This window comes from Vigna unguiculata, chromosome 7 (assembly GCF_004118075.2).
Source record: "Vigna unguiculata cultivar IT97K-499-35 chromosome 7, ASM411807v1, whole genome shotgun sequence".
NCBI lineage: Eukaryota > Viridiplantae > Streptophyta > Magnoliopsida > Fabales > Fabaceae > Vigna > Vigna unguiculata.
This window is the reverse complement of record NC_040285.1, coordinates 9,833,713-9,849,847: the sequence shown is the minus strand read 5'-3', so window position 1 is coordinate 9,849,847 and position 16,135 is coordinate 9,833,713. Positions and strand designations below refer to the sequence as shown.

General features: G+C 32.4%; 1 protein-coding gene across 1 annotated transcript; it reads right to left on the bottom strand.

The window, feature by feature from the left end:
* Nucleotides 1-9,228: 9,228 nt before the first annotated feature.
* Nucleotides 9,229-15,364, bottom strand: LOC114191146 (putative white-brown complex homolog protein 30). Its single transcript, XM_028080329.1, has 14 exons — nt 15,171-15,364; nt 15,000-15,073; nt 14,664-14,936; nt 14,180-14,243; nt 13,945-14,091; nt 13,728-13,762; nt 13,402-13,475; nt 12,065-12,987; nt 11,672-11,968; nt 11,089-11,574; nt 10,734-10,882; nt 10,277-10,566; nt 10,051-10,184; nt 9,229-9,632 (listed from the first exon to the last, which is right to left on the bottom strand). The coding sequence occupies exons 1-14, from the start codon at nt 15,362-15,364 to the stop codon at nt 9,476-9,478; spliced, it is 3,297 nt and encodes a 1,098-aa protein (XP_027936130.1). The 3' UTR covers nt 9,229-9,475.
* Nucleotides 15,365-16,135: the final 771 nt, after the last annotated feature.

Here is a 16,135-nt window from a genome sequence, read left to right as displayed (position 1 = left end):
AAGAGAAAAAAGAAGTTTCAATTCTTTTAGATTGAAAAAAAAAACATTTCATTTGAGCAAGAAGAGGGTCATGAGGCAAGTCTAGATCTCCATTCTATTTTTGCTTGAGCGAAAATCCACTACTTTAGCAAAAATATCATACATAACTTCATCTAGTAGAAGAAATATATTTTAAAAGTTTCATCCAAAATCAGTTTAGCAAATATAACTCTCAAACACGCTTTAATTGATAAGTATAAATTTAAAATATTTGAAAGGTCATTCTTCATTTACTTTGATTCAATAATAATTCAACTCATAAACTAAAATTATAGGAAACTAATTATACTTCATCAAAATTATATTCACAACCCAGTTTAATAAATTTTATACCATAACACACTAAACCAATTTCTTACTAAGAGTATTCAATTCAAAAACTCTAAAATAATAATTTCACTACACCATTGTATATATTACGCAATACTTACATGACAACAACTCAAAAACCATTCCTTAAAATAAGAATAAACCACACTTTTTTATTGATGGTTATATATTGAGTTTATTTGCCTTTAATTCAATAGTGTATAGTTGTTTCCATTTCTTTTAAGAAATATGTTAGAAAATGTAAAAAATTATAGGCAACAATTATTAAAATGTGATAGCTTATATCAAACTTTAAAATTTGTGGGTAGTGTAGACCACGTATTTAACAGTGTGAGCAATTTAGACCGTGTATTTAAAAGTGTGATTAGTTTAACTTTAAATATTTAAAATTACCACCATGTGAGCCAATAATAATTAAATTGTTGCAAGGTGCATCAATGATATCGTGACGAAGATCAAATGGACCAAGTCACAATCAAATTATGACGCTTAGACGGTTATATTTCTAACGATTAGCTATAACTTTTATTAGCTATAACTTTTATTAGCTATGGCTTTTGGCTTTGTGATAAGCACTAAATCTAACAATTAGTATTACACTTAATGTCACGAGTTCAATTCTCTCTAGAATAATCGTTAGATATTAATAAGTGATGATTAACTATTTTAAAGAAATTTATTTAAAAAGTGATTTATTAATTATTTATATTAAAAGACTTATTTTATTTTAAAAAAAAATTTCTAAGAAATAAAAGATTTATGAATAATTATTAAGAGGACATTAAACAAACTTTCAACAAGATATATAAAGCAGTTACTATAATATAAGTGGATTGAATACGATGATTATTCCTTAAACATATCTATTAAAAAGATATAAGATTTATTATGTGTATGATTTTGATTATACAAAACAGATTTAAAAAGACTTTCCAAGAAACAAAAACAAAAAGGTAGTAAAAGATATATTTGATGTCTTGTGGTTATTAGAAGGATCATATAAAATCTTTTAAGAGTATCTAGGGTTTTAAGGGTGCGAATGAATCCTATAAATATACAAACGAAACCAGTGAGTGAGTGTTATGCTTGCCGAGAAAGAACGTTATTAGATTGAAGGAAAAATGAGAGTAAGATTCAAACATAAGGAGAAACTTTGAAGGTTTACATACTAAATCCAATTAGGGAAGTTAATATTTTATGATTGTGAGATGATTATCAATATGCATTGTCATGTTTTGTGTTAATGAATTGATGATATGTTTGAGCATGTCTCCATGAATGCTGACGAGTGTAAGCATGTCTCCATGAGTGCTCTTAGATGTCTAAGTGTGATTAGACGAGTGTGACTATGTCCCAATGAGTGCTCCTTACCATTTAAGCAAGTCCCTATGACCTGCTACGGTTTGAGTAGGTCCACATGACCTCTTCGAGTTGGACAGGTCCCCATGACTACTACAATTTAAGCAAATCCCCATTATTGCTACGGTTTGGACAATTCCACATGACTACTACGGTTTGAACATGTCTCCATGATTGCTACTACGAGTTGGCCAGGTCCTCATGATTGCTACGGTTTGGGCATGTTGCCCTACTACTACTAGTTGGGCAAGTATTCATGCTTTCTACTAAATGATGTGTTCTGATATATTGGATATTGATAATTCTTTGATTGCAATCTATGTTAAATTATCTTACCCTTCAATTTGTGGTTGTAGTTTCTATTTGTGATGATCGTGTGCGTAACATGAGAATATATGATAAAATAAGATGCACGATATTATTGAGGAGTTGAGTGTGGGATAAAAGTGGACTAGATGTTCGTGTTTTTATAGGCTTTTCAAATATTTTTCTTTCATTTATGTAAGAATAAGGATGTACGTGATGATTATTTATCTTTAAACAAATTTAAAAGTTAATTAATTTTCTTGAAGGATATTTTTTTTTTTTGCCAATTCACATTATACATATTCTAAGTCCTTTTTAGTATTATTGCTTTGTATGTTTATAGATTGTTTAAAATATATTAAGCAATTAACATTTTCAAATAGTATACTTTTTTTCCTTTTGAACCTGTTTACTTTAGTTTTTACCCAACCAACCATCTTAGTTATTAGTGTAAACTTATGCAGACAGTATGATTTATTAATAAAATTATTCAGCTTTCTTTTGATAGTATATGGTTAGAACAACTTCGAAATAATTCTAGACATTCCCATTAAAAAAGTATTCTTTTCAAATGTGTTTATTGGTTTTGACATGGATCTTAAAGAGTTTTTTTTACAAATCTATGTTTATTGATTGATTATGGTAGATTTGTGGGAGCTTACTAGCTCTTTTTCAAACTTCAATCCATGTAATTTCATATTGCTTCTAGCTTCTAGGTTTTCATAAAATTTATTGTAATGCTTTGGTATAGCAGTGTTAACTATGCTTAGGTAGTAATTGGCAGTGAAGTAAATTGATTGTCACTTTCCTTGTTGATGGAAAAGTGGCTTGCTTGAATGCCAAATGATGGAAGAGGACCAATGCACTCTTCACTGAATTACAAAATGGACACCAATGATGGAATATGACCCAAATGATGGAAGAAGTTTTGGTGCCAAACGGTGGAAACCCACTTCACAAAGTTGAAGAAAACTCCATGTATGATGCGTCTGGATGCAGAAGCTTGAATGAGAATGCATTTGGAGAGTGGTTTAGATGTGTGTCTTGAAAAATGTTAGGCCAACCCTCAAGGAAAAGGTCTAGGAGAAGTCAAGTAGACAATCTATCATAATGAACTTAGAACAAAGGAGAGATACAAATTTGGCCTAAATTCTCTTTATTATTTCTAACTTGATTTACAAAGCTTGAGTCACTCTTATCTATAGGATTTAGGAGTGAACCCAAGTCTCAAAAAGATATAAAGAACCTTGAAACCAACAAACTCTAGAACTTTTGATACGATCCTATCCAGGAAAGAGTATGGTCGTTTCTGAATTTGAATCCTCAAGAGGCACGACACGAATAAATCAGAGAAGAACGCGGAATAAGACAGAGATGGAGGACGCCACAATCTAGCAAATTGATAAGTCGAGTGAAGATTCGCCACAAAGATGTTAATCTTTGATAAGAACCAGAGGCCTAAGCCAAGAACAAAGAGAACCCTCTCTTTAATGAAAATCAAATTCAATATATGACTAAAAGTGTCTGCAATAGTTTTTGGTACCTCTATATATAAGTACATGAGTTTAAAAAAACCTAAGAACCCTACAAGAAGGCCTAAACCACAACATAAACTACTTTATAAAAGAAAGCCCAAAGCCTAAAAACATAACTTATTTCCTAAAAGAAAACCCAAAGTTTAAAAATATAAATTAATTTCCTAACAATTATCCTTCAAGAGTGCTCCAAGCCATGATTTTCATATCCTTTGAATTCCCACTTGTAGTTGCTTGTAGTATCAAGAGTCTTGAATAGATGTGATTTTCCAATCTCTTGCTCATTGCCCTTGTCATAGGTCCTTTGAATTATAAATGTTCATCTTTAAGTTCTTCTTGTATGGAATCTTGGGATAGTGCTCTATCATTCCCTCCTTCTTGAAGAGAATTTGTCCTCAATTTGTCTCACTTGAAGATTCTTTATCATTCTCTCCTATTTGGAGAGAATTCGATCCGAATTCTAGAAGGTCCTATGCACAAACACAAACATAAATCAAAGACACAAATCGAAAATAAAATAATAGAAATTCTACTAAAATGAGATTTGGATCCTGAAAGAGGTCAATCTCTTATTATAAAAGATTCGGAGTTTGACCTCCAGGGTCAAATACCCACCTGCACCAATCATCAAACAATTTTAAATTAAAGATAAAATGCTCAAAGAAAAGAAAAGGAATATTGCTCAAACAAACAACCCAATTATAGGTATGACTTTGATCACCCATAGGTTTGTTAGAAATGGGTAAACAAGCTAACTCATGAGCGTATATTTCTAAGCTTGTGTCTTTTTTTATCATCATTTCGTCTTCCCAGTGTTGATCTCCTTGTTGCTTGATGAATAACTCTTCCCTAAATATCCTTTCGTCTTTCCATTGTTGATGCCATTGCTTTTTGATGAATAAATCGTCCATAGGCAATAAAACAATAAGAGGAAAGTTAGTACATTTTTTCATTGACAATTCATAATGCTCTCTTATTTCTTTTTCTTTTTCTCTCTTTTCTTCCTTCTCTCTTTTTCTACTCTCTTCTTTCTTTACTTTTTCTCGCTCTTCTTTCTCTTTTCTCTCTCCTTCTTCTTTCTCCTCTCTCTCGCTCTTTTCTTTCTCTTCTTTTCTCTCTTTTCTTTCTCGTCTCTTTCTCCCTTTTCCTTTGCTTCATTTTCTATAAGTGTTTTCTTCTCATGGGCTCTTTTTAGCTTTCGCTCTTGCCTTCTTTTCAATACATCTAATTTTTCCACTGTCCTTTCTTCCTCCTCTCTCAAGTATGAAATGTAGTTCTTGAGGTCTTCATGAGTCATGGGATTTGCATCCCCATTAGGACATTGATGAGTTTCATGCCCATAGCCTTCACATTTGGAACATCTTAGTGTACTTGTCTTTGGCAATGATTTTCTATCAGGATTGTGCTTCCGTTTAATATTAGCAATCTTGCCAATTAGCTTTATAATTCTGGATTCCAAGGCATTAATGTCTGCTACCAAGACCTCATAAACACTAGGTGTATCTTTACGTGTCACCCTCTTGGTACGTTCAAGTCCTTGAACCAAATGATCTTGGTTAGGAGAAGGATAATTTAAACCATATGTTAAACCAGTTCCAGAAGGATGCCTCTGTGGAAACATGTTTCATTACTCAATATTTGCTAATTCCTGCAAGAAAATGTTTAGTATAATAAAATATATTTAGGACCTCACCACTCCGCTAAGTGTTTCACTCAATTTTTCACTCGTGTATCACACTTATAGGCTTTTTCTTGAATGAACGCTCTTGCCTTTTACCACTCAAATTCCCTTTAGGGCTTAGCAAAGAACTCTAGTAACTTAAGCAAAGAGTGAACAAACAATGTGAAAAATATTGTGAGATCTAAATCTTGACTTTAGAGGACAAAGAAAATTCAAAACTCTAGACAAAACTTCAAGGAATTTTAAAGACACAAAACAAGAAAATTAAAATTAGAAAATAATAGGACTACCAAAGAAATTTAAATGAGACAACACGAAGACTCTAATAGAAAGACTGATTGCAAGTAGATATTAATAAACCACAAATAAAATTGCAACAAAAAGTTGTGTTGAACTTCCCATTTTTTTTTGGATCCTTTTTTTTTTCAATATATATGTGTTTCCTTTTGACTTGATCCACAATATTTTTTTTTTGCTCCTTCAAATCCTCATACTCATGTAAATCAAATGTAAGTGTACTTACAAATCCAAAATACAAAAACAAATAATTTCCACGAATCAAATGTAGAAATACACAATAAAGAACAGAAAAGAAAAAAAAATGGCCAAATAAAAAAAAATTCAACCAAATTGGAAACAACCTTAGGGATTTTACTCCTTATAAACGAAACAAACAAAATTTAAAACAAAGCAAAAAAAACAGAACAAACAGACATTGAAAAATTGTAGTTTTTTTTATATGACAGAAAAATAACATAGAAGAGGAAATTCAAACCAGAACCTTGCTTTAGATACCAGATGATCCATCCTATCCAGGAAAGAGTATGATCGTTCTGAATTTGAATCCTCAAGAGACACGACACAAATAAATCAGAGAAGAACGTGGAATAAGACAGAGATGGAGGATGCCACAATCTAGCAAATTGATAAGTCAAGTGAAGATTCGCCACAAAGATGTTAATCTTTGATAAGAACCAGAGGCCTAAGCCAAGAACAAAGAGAACTCTCTCTTTAATGAAAATCAAATTCAATATATGACTAAAAGTGTCTGCAATAGTTTTTGGTACCTCTATATATAGGTACATGAGTTTAAAAAACCTAAGAACCCTACAAGAAGGCCCAAACCACAACATAAACTACTTTATAAAAGAAAGCCCAAAGCCCAAAAACATAACTTATTTTCTAAAAGAAAACCCAAAGTTTAAAAATATAAATTAATTTCCTAACAATTATCCTTCAAGAGTGCTCCAAGCCATGATCTTCATATCCGTTGAATTTCCACTTGTAGTTGCTTGTAGTATCAAGAGTCTTGAATAGATGTGATTTTCCAATCTCTTGCTCCTTGCCCTTGTCATAGGTCCTTTGAATTATAAATGTTCATCTTTAAGTTCTTCTTGTATGGAATCTTGTGATAGTGCTCTATCATTCCCTCCTTCTTGAAGAGAATTTGTCCTCAAATTTGTCTCATTTGAAGATTCTTTATCAACTTTCTTCAAGAGTGACTAATGAGATGTCAAGTTCATGCACCAAGTTAACTACTAATCCATGTACCTTTCAAGGTAGCTTGGCCTCCAAGCAAAGTTCTAAGGTTTACTTAAGTCTCAAAGAGCACCTTAAGTTCGCATGGTCACTCAAAAATCCAACTAAAAGCTCAAATCTACATAATTGATTAAATTTATAAGACTTTTAAAAAATGGCCAAAATACAAAGTCCAAAAGAAATATGTGTTTGACCTAAATACAAGGCCTAAAGAAAAGACTTATTTATATTTTTACAAGACTAAGAGGATGGAAAAAACCTTTATATTTTTCACTCTTTAAATGCAGAGTCATCCTCCATGAGGCTTCATCTTCTTCAATATTCTTAGCCATGACCCTAATTAAAGGCCAAAGTTGCAGCTCCTTGGATGGGTTTCCATCACTTGTAGCGTTAGTCAAGTCCATGTCAAGTCATAATTAGTCAACATTTGTTTAGCAGGTGCAATCTATAATTAATATTTTTTGTATGTCATAAGTTGCGTCGACTTAGCTGACATTATTAGTGTCCCTTTCGTTTTGTGGTGCTACTCCATCAAAGACCAACCTTTTAGAGTCACCATCATTTGATACGCAAAACCAATGCTATTTTTTTATTAGTGTTGATATTTTTAATTTTGTGTGGGCTTTTTTCGACGCTAATATCCATTCTTGTAGTGATTGCAAAGTTCCTTGTCCTCCACAACTAAAGTATATTGGTCATGTTGGTTAGCCAGTAGACTTTGAGGAGCAACTTGCTTTTGAATCCTCAAACTTTGAAGAATCTTAAAGGTGTAAAAATGATCTATATTGTAAAGTTTTGATTAATAAAATTTCCTAATTTAGTTATCTTATGTTCATATCTTTCTAAATTTTAAATTAACAATATGCTAACATCACTTTCTAAAATTGAGTATGACAAGATTTTTAAAACACTTTAATTTATAATTTTAATAAACACAATGAAACCACTTAAGCACTCATGTGCTTAAACATGAAAATCAAATAAAGACACTCCAAAAAGCTTAAGTTTGTTGTGCTTCATATCACTTTATGAAATAACACTTTACTTTGCTAAAATGTTCAAAGTTAGTTTCTTAAGCATTAGTTTCCAATCTCAAACACTCACAACATTTTAAGATTATCCTACTCTTTCTTTGATAGGCTTATAAAGCTTAAAAGAAAATACTTAATGCTTAAGCGTTATATGTTTCATTTTAGGGAGACATCACAACATACATTGACTTTACAATCACTTTAAGCGAATTTATGAATGTTTAAGTTGAGAAATAATTTTATATGATTAGTTTTGTGAGACTATTTAAAAGAGGCTCACGGTTAGCGTCACAAATATTGTTCTTGATTCTAATGTATTAATCTTATAATAATGTTTATGACATATAATTTAATGATGGACTACTCCCATCTTCACTTTTGTAATGATATTTTTAGGGAAAAAAATGTTGTCACAAAATTCTTTACAAATGTGTAATTTTTTACTCTTTTACAAAATTTGTAAGGAGTTTCAAATAATAATTAAAGGTAACAGAACAATCTATGTCTATCATAAATTCTATGCACCATTAACTTTATTTAATCCATTATAGAAATATAATAAATTAAATTCACTCATTTAATTTATCAATGATTAATCTATCATTATTAAATGATAAATTAATCTATCATTATTTTTCAAACAATGAATCTTTCAATCAATATATAACAAAAAAGTAAAAACTTATTATTAAATGTTTCTTAATTTTACGAAGTATATTTTAAATTTGCTTCATCAAACTTTTTAAAATATAATTAAAAATGTATTTATAATTTCTAAATATCATTTTTGTGGATGAATTAAATATCTATTCATGAAAATATTATCTATGGGTGGATTAAATTACATTGATTTTTAAATTAATTTTTTAATGATCAAAATATATTAATAAATTTTTTTGTAATAACAAATTTATCCATCCATCTATTTTTCGATCGTTAGTTGGCTTTCTTCCACATATAAATGGACACATATTTTCACTTCGTCTGAATATTCATTCGGGATGAGGGTTTTTATCAAGGATCCCCAAGATATTATATATATATATATATATATATATATATATATATATATATATATATATATATATATATATTTCTTTTTTTTTTCTTCTAAGAAAAACCAATTATAATTATCAGTTTAACTTAAAAATAAAAAAATTATCAATTTATGCTTTTAAGTGTTTTTTCTTCGTTGCTCATGATAAGCCATACACAATGCTTCTCCCAATCTCATTTTATTTATAATTATACAATTTATAAATTAATTAAACCGCGGTCATTGTTATTATATAGAAATTATTTATAAACAAAATGTACATCACACTACTGATTAAACATACTAATTACAGATAAGATTTGAACAAGCTTAAGAGAATATCTTTTACTATTATACATTTCTGCACAAACTATTTGTCTTTCACCCAAGTGAGCAAATGACTAACAGAGAAAAAAGAAAAAAAATACTTACACAAAAATAGGCATTGTTACAACATGTAACCTAAAAACATCTTACTGCTAAGTCCAAATGTTTGACTAAACCTTGCATTAAGTGTTCTCCTGAAAAATTGGAAAACTGTTCCTAATCGCTATAACACACTAGCAATGTCATCTTAAAAGCTTTGATTTGTACACAAGGATCACAAGCATATACCAAATCACTTCTTTTGAGTGATTATTAAACAAAAGAAGGCCACAACTCGAGCAATTATACCATAGAAAAAGAGGGCAAGCAAACAAATAGGCCAGTCTCCGACATTATATCCATTATTCATTAGTGAACTACACCGAGTTATCAACCAAACTCCAGTGTACCTAAGAAAAATAGAAAACCTCAAGAGTTACATGGTGAGTAAGGAATCTTCGTTACATGTTAAGAAGTGGACTTTAAATCTAATTCAACTCCACAATTAAAATTCACTTCTTAACATGGTATCAAAGCCATGAATTAGAGTCTATCCTAACGAAATTGAGATTTGTTGAGTCTATTGTTCCACCAGTTATCGTACCATCCATTAATGTCTAGTCTCACCCATGAGATGTATATACCTCGATTAAGGGATATGTGTTAGAAGTCTCACATCGACTAGAGATAATGTGATTAAATAGTATATAAGTAGATGTAAAACCCACGTTACAAGTTAATTTTGTCGGATTGAGTTAGACATAAAATTCACTTCTTAACAAAGAGCAAATAAGGAAAGGGAATATAAAATCACTAATTAAAACAGACCTTTCAGCATTTGCAATGATAAATGCCTCCAAAGCCCAATTTGGGTAGCATAACTTTACAAGGATCTTCATGAAGAGAGTGTCTTTTTTCTGGTTTGCAATGAGAGTCATAACAACTGGGAGAAGCACTGAGAACTAAAAGTGATAAGAAAACACAAAAGGTCATAAGTGCAGTCATACTTATTATCAATAATTTGAAGATGTGTATATGTTTATATGATCCCTACCAATTGTGCTGGAGCAGGCTCAAAATAAATTGCCATTGCATATGCCATGCCAGTTACACAGTACACAAGGCAGAGCAAAATGACATAATTACTTGCAAAACTTGACCTTGGATTGCTAAAAAAATAGAACATGGACAGATAAACTACAGGTTTTATGATTGTATTGAAAATATCAATTGTATCTTTGGCCAAAAAATGTGCCAGATTGCTGATTCCAGATGCACTCTCCCTCCAATATTGTAATTTATCCAGAGAAAATGATCTCAGAGCTGAAATCTTGCAAAGTAAAGCTGCAAGTGTCAAAATGAATGAGGAAAGAGACAAATCGTAAGGAGCAAGAACTAAAGTTTGAGACAACTAGAGCCATTCAAAATTTTTACAAGAATCTACATTAGAAATTCAATTAACCAAGAAAGAAAAAGTAGAATCATATTTGGTATGGAGTTTTGAAACTTACAGACAGCAATAACAGTATAGGTATATCCGAGGGACCCAAATGTTTCGTCATTTACTTTAGTAAGAGTTCCTAATATAGCACCAGCAACCAATAAAAGGAGGTAGTCAACTGCTTGTGATTTTCCTTCTCTTAGCGTCTGCTTACAAACCCTGAACACAATGAAAACTGGTATATAAAGTGAAATTTACACTCACTGCAAATTCATCTTATCTCTAGTCTATCTGAGATCTTCAACACTTATACTAGACAAAGATGACAAACTTGATTAAAAGATGCTATAAATCCATCCTTGTTAGGTAGTTAACTTTAACGGCAATTGTATCTGTAGTAAATGTTAAGGTTTCATAATTCATACCGTCCAAGGTAGTATCTGTATTGTCGAGCTACACCAGGAGTTCTTCGATTAGACAAGTCCTTAATCTTTAAGAAGGTTGCTTCTATATGATCTTTTCGCATCTGAACATTACTCTTCATATCCTCCCAAAACTCTCCAGCAAAGGATTGATCATCAACTTCTTCTGGGGGCTTTGTTGCAATTGGCTCGGTGCTAGTTGTTGAGGCTGCAGCAATTTGATCAGCGAAATGAAGCATATCTGGTGGTACTGGGTAACTGTTATGTAACATCCATCTCACAGGAAGTTGCTGATGAGTCACAGCTCCATTTGGTTTCACTAAACCTTCCAAAATGTCAATGAAATGGTCTGGAGGATTCACTCTATCAGGTACATTGATTCCAATGCCAGCAAAGTATTCTTCCACTTTCTTAACAGGACCATGATATGCAGTAAGACCACCTTTGGCTAGAAACACTATGTCATCAAACATTCTGAACAAAGTATAGCTGCATCACAACAAAATCAGAGTCATACATCTACTATATGTTTAAGGTGTGTGTATGTGTACTTCATCAAAAGAAGAATAGGAGAGGAAGATCTTACCTTGGTTGATGAAGTACCATGCAGATATTTACCCCTTCAAGTGCTTCACGACGAAGTGCTTTAAGCAGTAAGGTGGAAGATGCACTGTCTAAGCCAGTTGTAGGTTCATCTAAGATTAACAATGATGGCTCCATAACCATTTCCATCCCTACATTTACACGTTTTCGTTGTCCTCCAGATATACCTCGTTTCTCTACCGTCCCAACAAGGGAATCCCTCACTGCCTGCAGTCCTAAGGATTCAATCACTCTTTCAACAATCAGAACCTTGTCTGGTTTTGGCATATCCGCAGATAGTCTTCAGTGATAAGAAACAACCATGTGAATGAAATTAACAATGAAAAGAAGGCAAAAAGATATGCAAAATCATGAGAAAGTTAATGCAATCAGAAACCTGCATCTTGCACTGAAACGAAGATTTTCTTCCACGGTCAAGTTCCCATGAACAATATCATCTTGTGGAACAAAACCAATAATTTTCTGATAACAGTGAATGGATTCGGACTTTCCATTAATTAGAATTGATCCTGTCATAGTGCATCCTCTTGCTTTCCCTGCCAATGCAGAAAGAAATGTAGTTTTGCCAGCTCCTGAGGGACCCATCACAGCAGAAACTCTACCCGGCATGAGTTTACCGTACACACATCTCAATAGATGTTTTCTTTTACCTTTCAAAGTCAGAGTTAAATCCTTAAAAGCTACTTCAATCACAGGCCTTGTTCGAACCTCACCTTCAGTGGCCATCGAAATAACTCCAGAGAAAGTCAAGTTCTTGTTTTTCTCTTGTTGAGCTTTCTCCTTCTCAATTTGACCATAAGCATACCTTAAAATTTGGCTCTGTGTATGTAAATTCTTGCCCTTTGGCATCTGCTTTTTGATGTTTTTATCTCCAATTTGTAGGTTGAATCCTTCATTGCTATGTGGGTCATCCTCAAGGGAATTCAACATTTTAGTAAGGTTGGTAGGTTCCTTTTTTTGCGCGTCTGAAGCTGCAGATTGTTGCTCAAAGCTTGAAGCATTTTGCACCGATGGCAAAAACGTATCTCCACCACGTTTAGCTTGGTTACCAACCTTTAAGGTGTCTGATTTCGCTGACTTTTTTCTAGAAAAGGTTCGAGATAATTGCTCACCCAATCCACCCCCTCCTTTACCTTTCTTAGCAATATCTTTTGCTATTTTCCACCGTTCCCTAGCCTGCACAGTTTCCCTTACCTGTCTAGCAGCAGCTTCTCTAGATTTTGCCTTTCTCCTTTCTCGAGTTACTAGAACTTGATCAGAACAATTATAAATGAAGATCAGGAGAGTGCTCAATGCAACCTACAAAGAGGAATGATACCAAATATCATAAACTGGACACATGAAGAAATGATTCTTGGAAAATATTTGACAATGTCTCGTGTTTTTTCACAACAGGACAGTGATATTTTGATAACTTTTTCTTACAATCTGAGATAGCATCTTTTAACTAAGTTTAAAATATAGAAAAATAAAAAATAAAAACCACTTAAAAGATATAACTTCATATTGTAAGAAAAAGTTGTCAAAATTTAATTGTTAAAAAATCATTTTCCTTTCTGCACATGCAAAAATATAAACCAAGTAAACTTTGTACTGATACTATGTTACATTTCTTCATTATGCAACAAGGCAACCATAAGCTCCAATAATGTGCCCGTAAAATAAAACACAAATGCTATGACCTTTTTGAACAACATACTAAATTCTACTTACAATAAGCAAAGCGCCATATGCATGCATGTTTTGGTTTGCTGTGTTTGGATTGCAGGAACTCAAGCTGGAGCATTCTGTAGAAATGAACAATTTTGACCAAGGTTTTGATTTAGTTCCCTCAATTCTCAAACATAATAATAGATCAAGAAAATAAGGCAAAGTTAAATTCAGTTATTGACAGATAATTTCCATGATCTAGCTTTATGATATCAACTTTGTTATAAGGCTTTCACTAATTACAGTCTCCTATTTAATGACATATAATGATGTAATAAATTGACCAAATAAACTGCACATATGATGTATACAACAACAACAAAACTCACTATTTTGATGAGTAGAACCCCTCCTGCAATAATATCTGAAATTAGGAAAAGATAACTAATTAGCATGAATGCTCAAGAGTGAGTAGTACTAGGTTGGTTGCAATGTGCATGAAGAGTAGAAGCATGTAATAATGGAGTTTTATTTTGATTGTATCAGAAAAAGGAAAATTTAGATAAATTAAAATAGGGAAAAATAAGGCATAGGATAAATCAATACCCACTATCACAAGAGACTTTACGTGTTGTAGTGGGGCAGTATGATCCTGGAGAACAAAAGATATCACTATTGTTCACCACGCCAGTCCAAATGTCAGCACTGCCACAACTATGATTTGTTTCTCCCTGAGGTATTTGGTAACTATATCTGAAATATCATTTTCAGTGTTGAAGCTTAGAAAATATCACTTCGAGACAAAAAACTTAGAAAACAATGGAGAAAAAGTAGAACTTACGGGTCACATACTCCAGTAGCATTATTCAATTTTGCAATTGGACAATAAGAACCTAGTGGGCAAGCTTCATACAGAGGAAAATCAGAAAATTCAAAAAAAAAATTGTACAATTGTACAATTGATTTTAAACAAAACCGAAGCTGGTTTCTTCATGATATAAAAGTTAGCACTAACAAAATCAAACTCTAAGAAAAGATGATAAAGGCTTATGTATGGCTAGAAAAAGAAAAACTAGACATTAAATCATTTACGGGTACATGGATGCTAAATTAATTAATCTTTAATATTGTAATCTTGAAGTGATTAAATAGCTCTAACCTACAAGAAGAAGACTTGTGATGATAAGGTCATTCTAGAATTTTTTTAGGAAGAAGAGTATTTGATGGATGTTTCAAGAACAAAACATGTTTGTCTCAACAATTAACAGAATTTCATCCTACATTGGCAAGTAACGGTAAACACTAAAGAGGTAAGACATACTTACGTATCATGCAAGTCAACCCCTGAGGGCAGAAAAACCCCTCACAACAAGCCTGACAGTTACTGGTTCTAATGGGAATGTCTTTAATGTCCTTTTTGAGGTCAAAATTTTTGCCAGCACTGCAACTCCATCCAGGTTCACAACCAGAAACCCAGGAGGTCAAGTTGCAGTTCCTGTTAGGTTTTACATAATTGCTAGATGTTGCCCCTTGTTCGAGGAAACCATGGAAGTAGTACCTTATTTCCGACACAGTACATATTCTGTCTCTGAAATCCCCTGTGGACGAAATCACATTACCCACTTGCATGAAATGAATGCCATGAAAACGAAAGCTGATACCTTTTTTCTTAACGCAAGAATCCACGAAATCCAACCTTCCTTTAAAATCAAATGCTTCCTCCCAATCTTTGTGCCTGAAATTGCAACAGTTGTGTGAGGAAGGAATGAGAAAAGGTTGAAGGCATGCGTGCATGCATGCATGCATGAGTTACGTGAAGGAGTATAACTCACACATCCTTGATGCAGAAACCTAAACCTGCTTTGATGTCCTTGTTTAAGAGAATGGCGAGGTTTTCAAGCTCCTTGTAAATCTCTTCGGTGTAAAAGGATGGGGCGAAAGTGTTGTCGGCGCATTGAATGGTGGGGAAGAAAGGGATGAAGAGGAAGAGGAAGAGGAAAGAGAGGGAAGAAACATGGTTCCTCATTGGCGTAGTGTGAAGGAGGATGAAGGAAGCATAACATGGCATGAATGAGAGGAAGAAGGAAAGAGGAGTCAAAGGCTTGCTCATTGGTAATGCTTTTGCTTTCGATTCAAGAAATGGCCGAGAGAAATGGGTGGCTAGATTCAAGCATCTACATTCTTTCCATATATTCTCTCTCTCTTTTTCTCTCCACTGTTCATACTCTTTCTTATACGCTTTATTTTTTTAGTCCATTTTAGTATTAATTTCTTCGATATTATATATATCTTATTAGATATCTTTAAATAATAGTATATTTTAGTCAACCATTCTAGCAGTAATATAAACGTGGGTGATAAAAGAAAAAAAAAAAAACTAACTCACTTCTATATTTAGTTATTATTGATTGCAATGTGCAGATAATATAAATAATTAATTATGATTATTACTTAGCGTATTTTCTCAAGTTAAAGTTTGACTTTCAAAGATATGTGTTTGATATGGTGGAGATTCCATGAAACAATCACGAGCTAAATGTGTCCATGGTGAAATTATGAATTATGTAAGGCTTTTAAAACATTCTTTCATTACTTATATATATTTCCAAAAAAATTACTCTTGCTTCATTTTTATTTTTCATCCTACACATTATTATTGTTGTGATAATATTCAATCCTCGCAACCAACAAATTCAACAAAAAAATCACAATTTTTTTTCTAACTTTACAAATTTTCTCCACAAGCTGCTCTGATTTCACCTTCCACAAATAAAAAAAAAAATCAAATTTAGCAAAG

Excerpts from the sequence above, each read along its gene's own strand:
- LOC114191146 (XM_028080329.1), bottom strand. The coding sequence starts at position 15,364 with ATGAGGAACCATGTTTCTTCCCTCTCTTTCCTCTTCCTCTTCCTCTTC. Across the intron at positions 14,244-14,663 it reads GGGGTTGACTTGCATGATAC|CTTGCCCACTAGGTTCTTAT; the intron begins GTAAGTATGTCT and ends CTCTGTATGAAG. Across the intron at positions 14,092-14,179 it reads GCTACTGGAGTATGTGACCC|ATATAGTTACCAAATACCTC; the intron begins GTAAGTTCTACT and ends ATGATATTTCAG.